This window comes from Lithobates pipiens, unplaced genomic scaffold (genome assembly GCF_037356315.1).
Source record: "Lithobates pipiens isolate NorthernLeopardFrog02 unplaced genomic scaffold, aLitPip1_a1.2 Scaffold_8, whole genome shotgun sequence".
Lineage (NCBI taxonomy): Eukaryota > Metazoa > Chordata > Amphibia > Anura > Ranidae > Lithobates > Lithobates pipiens.
Genome location: NW_027507903.1, coordinates 467,596,519 through 467,610,198, shown reverse-complemented (window position 1 = coordinate 467,610,198; position 13,680 = coordinate 467,596,519). Strand labels below are relative to the sequence as shown.

General features: G+C 39.6%; 1 protein-coding gene across 13 annotated transcripts in view; it reads left to right on the top strand.

Annotated features, from left to right (window-relative positions):
* Window positions 1-13,680, top strand: part of NTF3 (neurotrophin 3) — a 160,557-nt gene that overhangs the window by 132,167 nt on the left and 14,710 nt on the right. For 4 of the 13 annotated variants that reach the window (XM_077468561.1, XM_077468556.1, XM_077468557.1 and 1 more), the window contains exon 2: window positions 998-1,131. The exons of 4 other annotated variants lie outside the window; for them this stretch is intronic. In XM_077468561.1, coding sequence (XP_077324687.1) covers window positions 1,126-1,131 — 6 coding nt within the window. In that variant the 5' untranslated portion in view covers window positions 998-1,125. Of the gene's footprint in view, window positions 1-997; window positions 1,132-3,479; window positions 4,819-6,596; window positions 6,655-13,680 lie in introns of those variants that run through there. 5 more of the 13 variants (XM_077468562.1, XM_077468559.1, XM_077468563.1 and 2 more) reach the window with 3 other exon arrangements.

The window sequence follows — 13,680 nt, the reverse complement described above, 5'->3', positions numbered from 1 at the left end:
GCCATAGAATTCATAAGCAGCAAAAACTGTGACCAGAAACCAGGAACAGAGGTGGAGGAGTTGCCCGCTGCACCTAACATAATTTATTATTTCATAGTCTCATCTAATGCTGCAAAACCCTACCTTGGCTCCAATTTACTATGCTATAATTATACATTTGTCACACAGTGCGTGTCTTTCTTTTTCACTAAAATATTTTTTTCTATACTTGCATTGGAATTATTTGATGTCACCCGTATCAATGGAGCTTCCATAGCCTTCAATGTTTAGTACATATTATTATTTATAAATATTTAAAACAAGAAATTTTAGAGCATTTTTAGAGCTGGAGTAATTGATGTCAGCCAGGAGAAAAGCAACACCCTCTTACCATTTACTGTATAAGATCTTCCTTTCTGACACAGCCCCTACGTATAGTAAAAGGCTAACTCTACCCTTTGAACTATGTTACATCCACATTTAGGGTATAACATGGTTCAAATGGAACGTCCCCCCAGATTTGGTGATGGTTAAATTCTTTGTCTGGTTTTATATTTTTGTTGGGGTGTATGTGTCCAATTGGGAGATTTCCCTTTGTTCCTTGCCTTGGAGACACAAGAGGAAGTTAGAGAAAATCTCTGTAAAATAAGGCCCCTTTTACATGGGCTATCAGAACAGGTCCGCATTTAAGTTTTTCAGGCAGACCTGACCGGACCCTCCAGTCTCTTATATGGAATGGTGGATCCGCTGACACCCACCGTCATCTGATCTGATCTGATCCTGTCTACCAAAAAAATATGGATGGTGGTTCTATTCCTCATCGGTCTGTCAGATTGGATCGGATGACATTGGATGGAAATGGACAGGCTGATTTACAGTTATTTATAGGTTAGAAATACTTAAAATTGTCCTTTGTTTAGATACATATTTAAACTGTATCTTTTTAGTCCTGATGGACAGATTTCATATATCAAATAAAGTAAACTGCAGGCTGGTCTGTTTCTATTTTTTTTTACAGCAGCCGTGAAGGGGAACAAAACAGTGGAACTGAGGGTGGACACTAAGCAGGCCTTATGTGCTATCACATGTTCTCCCGGTGTTTGCGTGGGTTTCCTCCAGATACACTGGTTTCCACAACCCAAAAACATGCTGGTAGGTTAATTGGCATCTGGCCCTAGAGTGTGTGTTTTGTATGACTGTGGTAGGGGCTATCATTTTAATAAGGAACAAATGTGAAAGGTGTTATGTAATATGTTAATACTGTAGTAATATGGGAAATAAAGTTTAATGGACAAATATATATATATATATATATATATATATATATATATATATATATATATATAAAATCAATTATATATACACAAAAGAAATATTGAACATGTAACCATTTATCATGGTAAATGTATCTCTACATGTGCTATTGACATGACATTTTCTCCACATGTCAGTAACAATCCATGCAATCCATACATATAAATAAACCAAAACAAATATGTTCAGAACTTAAGTTACAGTATGTCTAATAAAATGGAATGACACAAGGAAAATTTATTGAACACACTAACTGAAATTTATTTAAACTTGGCACAAAACTATTTTGGCCCATTCTTCCACACAGTCTTCACATCTTGACGGTTCCATGGTCCTCGTCTATGAACTCTGATCTTTAGTTCATTCCATAGATTTTATATTGGATTCAAGTCAGATGAATGGCTGGGCCATTCTAGCAGCTTTATTTTCTTTCTTTGAAACCGATTGAGAGTTTCCTTGGCTTTGTGTTTGGGATCATTGTCTTGCTGAAATGTCCACACTTGTTTCATCTTCATCATCCTGGTAGATAGCAGCAGAGTTTTATTAAGAATGTCTTGGTACATTTTTCCATTCATCCTTCCTCCAATGCAGTGGTGGCTGGTGCTCAAAATTTTTTTTTGGGGGGGGGGGGGGGCGCAAACAAACTGAAACCATGATGTTCACACCTCCAAATTTCACTGTTGGTTTGGTGTTTTTGGGGTGATATGCAGTGCCATTTGACCTCCAAACATGGTGTGTATTATGCCATCCAAAGAGTTCAATTTTGGTCTCATCTGACTGGACTATATCCTCCCAGTATTTCACAGGCTTGTCTAAATGTTGTGCAGCAAATTTTAAATGAGCTTCAACATTCAACTTTTTCTTCAGAAATGGGGTCTTGTGTGGTGAGCGTGCATACAGGCCATGGCCATTGAGTGCATTACCTATTGTTTGCTTTGAAACAATTGTACCTGCTAATTCTTGGTCTTTCAGAAGCTCCTCAGAGTTCCTTGGCTCTTGGACAACTCTTCTGATAATTCTTTTCATTCCTCTGTCAGAAATCTTGCGAGGAGCACCTAGTCATGGCTGGTTTATGGTCAAATTATGTACTTTCCACTTCTGGATTATGGTCCTAGCGGCGCTCACTGGAACATTCAGTTTAGAAATCCTTCTGTACCCAATACCATCAGTATGTTTTGCAAGAATAAGGTTGCAAAGGTCTTAAGAGAGCTCTTTGCTTTTACCCATCATGAGAAGTTTCTTGTGTGACACCTTGGTAATGAAACACCTTTTTATAGGCCATCAGTTGAGACTGAACCATCTGATATAAATTTACACTGACAAGGGGCAGGATTGCTTTCTAATTAATGATAGGTTTCAGCTGGCTTTCCATGCCTTTTTGCACCTCCCTTTCTTCACGTGTTCAGTACCTTTTCCCTGTGTCATTCCTTTTTTATTACAGATTTCTTTGTATGTATGGATTGCTACCGACGTAGTGAAAATGTCATGTCAATAGCACCTTTAGAAATATATTTACCTAGAAAAATTGTGCTGTGCAATGCTTCAATACTTTACCCTATTTTATTTATTTATATATACACAACATATATAATAGTTAATATAATCACTAATAATTTAGATTTTTCATTATTTTTTTAAATAATAAATGGATATTAGCTTTCCTGAAAATAAACATATACAGTATATTTAATGCATAAAAATGGTATGCAAACATTGCAAGCTTGGATTTATTTTGCTATCATCAATGTGTTAGTAATATGATTGTTTATACATATGTATAACTAGATATAATATATGTGTGTGTGTGTTTGTGTGTGTGTGTGTGTATACAGTAGCTCAAAAAGTGAGTACACCCCTCACATTTTTGTAAATATTTTATTATAGCTTTTCATGTGATAACACTGAAGAAAAGAAACTTTCCTACAAAGTAAAGTAGTGAGTGTACAGCTTGTATAACAGTTGGTGACGTAAAATTCGAAAAATATATGCATAAAACTATTTTTCATAAATAAAAAACGGATAATTGGCATGTGCGTATGTATTCACCCCCTTTGTTATGAAGCCCATAAAAAACTCTGGTGCAACCAATTACCTTTATAAGTCACATAATTGGTGAAATGATGTCCATCTGTGTGCAATCTAGGTGTGACATGATCTGTCATTACATATACACACCTTTTTGACAGGCCCAGATGCTGCAACACCTAAGAAAGAGGCACCACTAACCAAACACTGCCATGAAGACCAAGGAACTCTCCAAACAAGTAAGGGACTATGTTGTTGAGAAGTACAAATCAGAGTTAGTTTATAAAAAAAAATCCAAATCTTTGATGATCCCTAGGAGCACCATCAAATCTATCATAACAAAATGGAAAGAACATGGCACAACAGCAAACCTGCCAAGAGACGGCCGCACACCAAAACTCACCAAAACACACCAAACTCAAAACGCAAGGAGGGCATTGATCAGAGAGGCAGCACAGAGATCTAAGGTAACCAACCCTGGAGGAGCTGCAGAGTTCCACAGCAGAGACTGGAGTATCTGTACATAGAACAACAATAAGCCATACGCACCATAGAGTTGGGCTTTATGGCAGAGTGGACAAAAGAAAAGACAGAAGAAAGACAATACTTTCATCAAAAAACAAAATGGCACGTTTTGAGTTTGCAAAAAGGCATGTGAGAGACTCCCAAAATGTATGGATCAAGGTGCTCTGGTCTGATGAGAATAAAATTGAACTTTTTGGCCATCAAAGAAAATGCTATGTCTGCCGTAAAACCAACACATCACATCACCCAAAGAACACCATCCCCACAATGAAGCATGGTGGTGGCAGCATCATGCTGTGGGGATGCTTTTCAGCAGTCGGGACTGGGAAACTGGTCAGAGTCGAGGGAAAGATGGATGGTGCTAAATACAGGGATATTCTTGCGCAAAACCTGTACCACTCTGTGTGTGATTTGAGGCTAGGACAGAGGTTCACCTTCCAGCAGGACAAAGACCCCCAAACACACTGCTAAAGCAACACTTGAGTGGTTTAAGGGGAAATATGTAAATGTGTTGTCATGGCCTAGTCAGACCTGAATCCAATAGAAAATCTGTGGTCAGACTTAAAGATTGCTGTCCACAAGCACAAACCATCCAACTTGAAGGAGCTGGAGCAGTTTTGCAATGAGGAATGGGCAAACATCCCAGTGGTAAGATGTGGCAAGCACATAGAGACTTATCCAAAGCGACTTGGAGCTGTGATCGCCACAAAAGGCGGCTCTACAAAGTATTGACTTTGTGTTTAGGAGCTATTCACCGTACCTACAGGTAAGCGTTATTATAGGCTTCCTTGTAGGTACAAGTTCAAAAGCTGGGTTTACTACAGTTTAAGACTAAATAAAAGCTAACCATGTTGACCAGGTGCAAAGGGCACATCCTGTGGTAGGCAGTGCACAATATATATTTTTTTCATCTCTTAAAACATTTCATAAAATTTCTTAGGACACAGTTTTTTAAGGTTTAAATAAATCACTGAATTTGCTGCCTATCACAATATGTTGCCCCTTGCATCTGCTCAACTTACACAGTAAGGTTAGCTAAAATCCAGTCTTAGGTCTCATTCATATATCCTACATTACCATGGTGCAGTAAGTATACTGCAAATACCCGCACCCGGCATCTCAGATGTTCCAATATCTGCTCAGCGTGAGGGGCTGAAATGAGCCAAGGCTGTCTGCTGCTATAAACATGTATCCACATGTATCTGCACATTCAGTGGTTACCTGCCGGTAGGGATACATTTTTGCCCTTGGATAAAATCTCTCTGCATCCAGGGTCAGAAATGTGTCACTAACAGCAGGTAACCATTGTGATCCAAGATTTGTTAGTGTGTCGCTCAGGCTCAGTCGATTTGGGGAGTAATGTAGATGATACTGAATGTGCTGCAGGAGTGCCGGCAGGGGATGGAGCTCATCTCAGCTCCTGTAGTCACTGAAGGGGAGAGAGAAAAACAAAATGGTAATATGGTATGGTAATGTAATAGTGATGGGAGAGACTACCTCAGTCCGGGTTCCCACCAGGCTACACCCCAATGTGTTTTGCTTTGTCCCCTGGAGCTAAAACATGGAGACCACTGGATGTGCAGATACATGTTAACAGCAGTGGCTCTTTTCTGCCCATCACTCAGGTGAACAGGCTGAGCAGCTGAAAAAAATTGAACATCTGGGATCCTGGCTGTAGGTATTCATGGTATACTTGCCATTCCATGGCCATTTCGAACATATGAATGAGATCTAAAGCCTGGTTCAGGCGGTACGTTTTTTTTTAGTTCAACCCAGTGGGCTGAACGAAAAAAAAAACTAGGGAGCTTAGGAGGAGCTCGCTGTACTAATGAGTACACTACGGCACCACAACTGCATGCATTGCGTTCTATTCAGTTGAATGGGGATCATTTTTGCTGCGCTGCATTGCAAAGCCTCATGGCCCCACTCTGCTTTCACATGTTTTAACCATACCTCCCCCAATATAAAAGTGTAAATGATGCCTTTAAGTTTTAAAGACCTGAACCCACCCCAGGAAAAAAAAAATCTACGGCCCTGGACACCAGGGAGGGAAAATGGCTAATTGAGTCCAATCTGGACATTTTCACTTAGGGGTGTACTCACGTCTGCGGTTTAGACATTAATGGCTGTGTGTTGAGTTATTTTGAGGGGACAGCAAATTGACACTGTTATACAAGCTGTAAACTCACTACTTTACATTGTAGCAAAGTGTCATTTCTTCAGTGTTGTCACATGAAAAGATCTAATAAAATATTTACAAAAATGGGAGGGGTGTACTCACTTTTGTGAGATACTGTGTATATATATATATTTTTATATATATATATATATATATATATATATATATATATATATATATATATATATACACACACACACGCACACACATACACAATTGGAGGAACAATTATATTTGCCTTTTATACCTATAAATAATGCTGTGCCTCTTGTCAAGGGTTTATACTTTTTTTTGTTTTAAATCCCTGGTCAGTGCTGTGCCAATAGACTGTCTGTGTACGTTCTAGTATGAATTTATATTATAAATACATTTGTTATTAACCACATATTGGGTATTAGCCCAATATGTAGAAGAATAAAGTTTTTCATTATAGTGGTCATTTAAAGCCTAATTCCAGACTCAGCCCTCCACCATTACTCCCTGGAGCCACCCCTGTTTTGCTCTATTTATACTCACCTCTTTCCAAAGTCTTCAGGCCATTCGAGTGACATGCTAGGTCCTCTTTATTTTTCAGTCTTCTACTGGAGGTGGGAAGTCCTCCATATTGCAGCGAGTGGTGCTGATGTGATGATGTAAGTGTGGCTCTCTGTATCATTATGCTATGAATAAAGGGTGGTATGGTGACAGCCTCTCAGTGGGTAGGCCCATGATGTTCGGCTTCATTATATTGTCTTCAATCTTCTGGGTTGAGTGACGCTGAGTGACTGAGGATATCTAGTGGTGGAAAAGAAGTACTATGGGTACAGCTCCAGACTGAAGGTGGGCATTGCAGCTGGAGGTTTTTTTTTGACCAGCTTGAAGGCCAAATCCCCTCCAAAAAAATGTAGCCTGGGGTGAAACTTTAAGTTATATACAGCAACTAAGTTGCTATTCCAGTTATGTGATTGCAATTAGCATCTCTTTCACAAGTCACAACTCTTAATTCCTTTCACTGCCAGCCATGTTGTCCTGTATATTTACATCTAAAGGAAGAGCTGTGAATCTTTCTTCTGGTTTCATATCTGCTATAGGCTGACAGCTTGAAACTGACAGATCATCTTTCCGATGCACGTGACTTCTAGTGAATTGAGCCATGGCGATATGTACCAAAGGAGAAAATGCCAACATGTAGGAGACTTGCTATGAGTAATTAGGGGCACACCTGACATTCCAAATTGCTTGTTATTCTGTTAGCGTTAAAAACTTACAGGACCAAACACTTAAAGATGATCTTGCACTAGAATACAATCGCCATATGATAGTAGTAGAAAACTAGTAGCCCTCCAGCACTGAGCTGTCATTATTAACAGCGCTTCCATGTTTGCCCGGCCTTCTATCTAGTTTTGCCTCTTGCATGGTCCGGCGGTGATGACATCATGCACGTGGGTGCCGTAAATGTGGTCTGAACTACACATGTGTGGCTCAGATTTCATTACCTCTAACAGGTCGGAAGGGACCAATAGGGTCTCTTCTGTTATAGATACCCTACATGTCAGCTGATTTATACATGAGGGTTTAATACCACTTTAAGGAGAAGAGCTTTTTTTAAAATGTTACCAACTTTAATTTAGTGTTTGATATTAGGCTGGCCAGATTTGCAAAATAAATCTTTAGAGCCTTTTTACACTATGCATTGTGGTATTGATAGCTTTATCATAGACATTACCGTGACACATGGTAATGCATTATATTACTGTGTTGTGGTGCCATTCCTTTTGAAGGGCGCCCTAACACACTAAAGCAATGTGCATTGCAATGTTCTGCATTAGAGAAAAAAGGGTCAGGAACAATTTTTAGCATGTTAGGATGGGTTGGCAGCCTATTCATTTCAATGTATAAGTTAACGCATCACAAATAAATAAATAGGTTCTAAGGCCCCTTTCACACGGATTAGGTCAGCAGGGGATCTGTTCACTGAACCCCTGCTCATCAGAGCAGAGCAGGGGAATGACAGATCCATGTCCACTCAGCTTCTGCAGAGGACACAGACCAAGCCTGCTCTACTCTGTGAACCAGTGGGTGTAAACAGATTCCACTGTGCGTTTACCCCCGACTGCCCTCCGTTCCGCCTAGAAGGAGGAGGATGGATCTCCTTACCATTTTTTTTTAAACAGACTCGAGGTAGCCAGGTGTAAACAGATGAAAGTCAGTTTACACACCACCGGTTCATAGGGGTGAATGAAGGGTTCGATCAGGTTCACACGAAAAACTGACAGGTGGACCTGATCAGGCCTTGTATGAAAGGGGCCTAAGATTTCCTTTTATGCCTGTGATTTGCCCATTTATCAGCAGAGCACATGTAGTATCATTTAGACTGCTGCCCTTAATTACATGTCCATTTGGTGCACCTGGATACTGGAAATGGTGGTGGTAATCTCATTACTGGAAGCTTGGGGCTTTATTAGTGTAGTGATCTGGCTCTTCCAAAGACTCATACTGCTGAGCTAGCCTTTAATTCCCTCTTCCAAACAGGAAACTTTTACAGTGGAACCAAGATTTATATGAACATTCTATACATCCCGACTGGGAGCCAAAAACACGGTTGTAAAACTCTACACCTACTAATTGTTTTAATGCATGTGGATCAACAGTTAATGGCACAATAACTTAAAAATTCTACTTTCCCTAAAGTGAGTTAAAGCAGTTTTTGTAGTCAGCCTTTGCTTAATATATCAGTCCCCTTCTCCAAACGCCATTCAATTTTTTAAAAAAGAACTCCAAAAATAGAAATGTTACACCTACTTTGGGCCAGCTTGGATCATAGGAATTATCTAAGTGCCACCTCCATTTGGATGATGGGTGAAGATTTAACTTGGGTCACATTTCTCACGGCAGTTTTTGTGGCTAGGGGTGGATGCCGGCAAGGATAAGTAGACACCATATACAAGCACCTGAAGCAGTCAGTGGTGACTGTCAGATTTGTACAAATCAATGACCAGTGCTGCCATTTTTCGCATGAGCCTCCGACCAACAGAACTTTTGCCTATGGTTGGGTTTTAGGTCTAACAATGCAATTTTACAGGTTTGGCTATGAAAGATTTATATTTGCACACTTATTAAGTGGGAAGACAGATCATTTGGAAGAATGTTCCTTACACTTGTTGTCATTGGGAAGAATTACCCTCTCACAGATAGCTAAAAAGTTCAATGGTGTCAGTGGGAACTTATCTGAGAAATAAAAATTGTCCATTGTGCAAGGAACCCTTAACAACTCTTAAGAACTCCTGGTGGAACCCTAGTTGAGAAACCCTGTTGTAGGCCCTGGGAGTAGAGGTAACGTGAAGTCTAATTCCGGCCATAGATGGAGCTATTTTCTTCAACCTTTGGTTGCAGGAAGGAAAATCTCTTCAGTGTGTATACCAATGACACACAACAGAGGATTATAGCAACTATACCACTATAGCAAATAATATGTATTCTGGTAACTGTATGGGGTTAATACCTGTATTGACAGGGCCGGGTTAACATAGGGGCTATTGGAGATGCAGCTCCACTCCCCTTGCTTAACATAGGCACAGCCCAGAGGTTTGAGTGAGTCACTAATACTGCCCAGCCCTGCTCTGTGTGCAGGCTACACATGATTGATATGTAAATAGCGGCGGCATGGATATATAAATGGTTATGCATGCCACATTACTACCCTAATAAGACTACCAAAAGGCACCCTCTCTCTCTCTTACACCCTCCCTCGTTTGCTCCCCCCCCTCTCTCTCTCTCCTCTCTCTCACTCCCCCTCTATCTCATCCCCCCTATTTCATTTAATTTGTTTAAATATTTAATTTGTTTAACAAAAATTGTTTGCATTTTTCAAAAAATCCTCAGCACCAGGCCCCTGATGCTCTTAATCTGGTCCTGTGTATTGATGATATACAGTATGCAAATTAATTTTTTTACCACATGCTTTTTGGGTTGGACAAAAACATATTGCTGTTTTTTTTTTTTTTTTTTTTACAAAGGTCAGCCTTGATTTATGTGGTTTAAACTTTTTTTTTCCAAAGTCTATTTAAAATTGTTTGCCCATCTAAAACTACCTTGTCCACAGGATGACAATGCTGCTGTGCGCATTCACTGCAGAACGAACAGCATTGTTACCCTGTTATAGGAAGTAGAAAAATAATGGATCTACTGACAGGATCTACAGGTAGTTAAACTGTGTTATATAATAAAAATTATAAACAACTTTAGGGCTGTGATTGACACTCTTGTGGACATAGGGAGTTGGAAAAAACAAAGTGTGTTATCAACTGATTATCTGAGATTAACTAAGAAGTTGACAGGGCAGTAACTGTCAATTTGAAGAAGGCTACCCATATGGCATACCTTCCCTCTGCTCCAGTGCTAAAGCCTTTGTCAGTCTCTTCAGCATGTGACACTTGTCAGAATGTCAGGCCTGTATTTTCCCAATGCTCCAAGTGGAGAGGGATTAGTACACCTGTCAGTTTTTAATGCTGTCTGTGCCTCCATTGCGGAGATTCACCCTATATTTGTCCTGTTTACCATTATCATTGAAAGTAAATGAAATTACCCAACTTTTGGGTTGTCCCCAGAACAGTAATAGATCGGAAATCTTCCAATAGGTACAATAGTTCTGGTGACCTGGGGTCCCAAAAGGAATTCCTTTGATTGAGAGGGATTTCCTTTCACTTCCTATTTGGCTATGGGACAGGAAGTGAATGGAAATATTCCCAATGGGGCACAGAGGGTGAAAATAAATCTAACAGGGGTTATAACCCCCCCTTACTCTATCCAAAATGAAAAAAAGTTGTGCCTATAGTTCCACTTTAGAGGGCTGGACGATGTAACCACAGTTACAGGCGTCAACACATGTTGTGGAATAGAACCTTTTTTTTTTTTCTAAATTCCAACTCCCCTATGTACCAATATAAGATTAATGTACTTATTTTTCAAAAATAAAACAGCTTTCCATGAATTGTATACAGACTTACCTCACTTTCTTCATAGCTGTTTAAAAACACTACTAAATTACTTTTGCCTTACTTCCTGGTCAGACTTTAGGTCATGACACAGGAAGGAGTTGACCAGCTGATCTCATTAGCACACACCCTGCATCATCTACCCTCAGCTGGTTAACTCCTTCCTGTGTCATGACCTAAAGTCTGCCCAGGAAGTAAAGCAGAAGTAATGCAGCAATGTTTTTAAACAGCTATGAAGAGAGTGAGGTAATCGTGTGTAGAATAATTAGAAAGCTGTTTTATTTTTGCAAAATAAGTGCATTAATGCTATATTGGTGCATAGGGGAGCTGGAATTAAGAAAAATATTCCCTTTAAAGGGAAATATAATCTCACCAAAGCAAGGGCACACTGGGCCAGGCATCCCCCAGGGAGCTTTACCCTCACCTTGTGTTACAGTGACAACCATAGCATTGTCCCTCAAATTTTGTCCTGGGGATGTGTGGTCATCCTAACCTAACTATCCTAACTACGGAAAGCATGTACTGAAACTTAACAGAGGTTCTAACCCTTCCCCTCTCTGTCCAGAATTGAAAGAAAAGCATTTTGTCCATTTCAGTTTTGTATTGCTCTTTTAACATGTGCTTTACCTAGGCCCAAAAGATCAATAAGCACAACTGTGACTGTTGCTTCTCTTTCTCATTTAGGTGTTCACAATATACTGTAAGAAAAATAGTACTTCTCTTTAACTGTCTTTTATCTGCAGTTTTGGATTTAGCAGATGTATATGAATAGAACGATGACAAATTGTACTCAGTTATATTACAAATGACCAGTTTATGGGCTTTTTTTGTATAATATGGCCCAGTTCAAGCTGAACTTCTTCAGGCAAACAACTAAATATACAGACAAAATACATCTATGGGAGCTGTTTTGCTTGCCAAAGGTCCAGTCCTAAAAGTTAGTCAGCCCTGCCACCCCCCATAGCCCTGTCTTTATGTAACGGAAAGCTCTGCAGTTATGCACCACTTACATATGTTGCTCCGCCCCCCCCCCCCCCAGCCTGTGACTGGACATTGAAAGGAGCTGCAGCAGACTGATGAGCTCATCTTGCTGTCACCGTGCCCTCACCACCTAGCTGCAGGTTACTTGCTCTGCAGCACAACTGTTTGGATCCTTATATTGCTACTCCCTCTCCCAGACTGAGCTCTGTTGTACAGGGATTGAAAAATGCTGATGCCAAGTCAAATTTAGATACCTACACTGCTTTCATTAAAAAATATACATTTAAAGAGTGTATTAATGAATGAATTAATCCAGAGCTGCATTCATTTATGTATTTTATATCTGCCTGAATCTCGACTTAACATTTTGTAATGGGATTTTAGTTACGGCTCTACTGAGAATGACAATCCAATGTATGGCTGCTGCACTAGTTAAAGCAGCTTTGCCCTTTATTAAAATCTGTTATAGCAGCCCGTTAACACCGCTGTAATGATAGGACAAGTGTGAGCTCAATTAAGTTTGCAAGGATTTGTTGAGTCTTCTGTGCCAAAATGAGCACCATGCCAACCATTATATTGTTGCCCATATGGTTGGGATCTCAGCTAGCCAGTTTTTGTTTAAAGGCTAAGTTCACCATTTTTTTTTCTAAATCCCAGCTCCCCTATGCACCAATATAGCATTTATGTACTTTTTTTGCAAAAATATCAAAGCTTTCCATAAAATATACAGACACGTACCTTACTGTCCTACATTCATGATTCAAAATGTATCTATTGCTTCTGTCTTACACCCTTACAGACTGTGGGTCATGACACAGGAAGGAGTTGACCAGCTGACCTCATTAGCACACATTCTGCATCATCCACCCTCCTACCTACCCACCAATTCCCAGCTGCACGTTTTTTAAATGAAATGCAATCAGTCAGTGATCACCCTTCTCAATAAATACTAGACATGTGCAGAGTAAAATATTTCGTTTCGGAATTTCGTTTTCGTCCAAAAACTTAATTTATTTAGTTACTCCCGAAATTCGTTTTTATTTATTTCGTTTTTCGTTCAAAAATTGCATTCGTCCGAAAATCCACATGAATTACGGTCGAATCTGTCTTGGAAGGCTTATGGTGTCTGTCGAATGTATAAAGAAGATTCGACGGAGCTAACTATATAGCATACTTTAGAACCCTATTAAAGTCTATGGGACTCCAACGTTCAAAATCTAAAGTGCTAATTTTAAAGGCTAATTTGCAAGTTACTGTCCTAAAAAGTGTTTGGGGACCCGGGTCCTGCCCCAGGGGACATGTATCAATGCAAAAAAAAGTTTTAAAAACGGCCATTTTTTCGGGAGCAGTTATTTTAATAATGATTAAAGTGAAACAATAAAAGTGTAATATTCCTTTAAATTTCGTAGGGGGGGTTGTCTATAGTGTGCCTGTGAAGGGGCGCATGTTTCCCGTGCTTAGAACTGTCCCTGCACAAAGTGTCATTTATGCAGGAAAAAAAGTCCTTTAAAATCACTCGCAGCTATTATGAATTGTCGGCTCCGTAATACAGAGAACACTCATTGAAAGTCATTGATAAAAAAATAAATAAATAAATAAATAAAAAAGCGTGGGGGTCCCCCAAATTCAATTACCAGGCCCTTCAGGTCTGGTATGGATATATTAAGGGGAACCCTGCCTCAAATTTAAGAAAAAATTTGACGT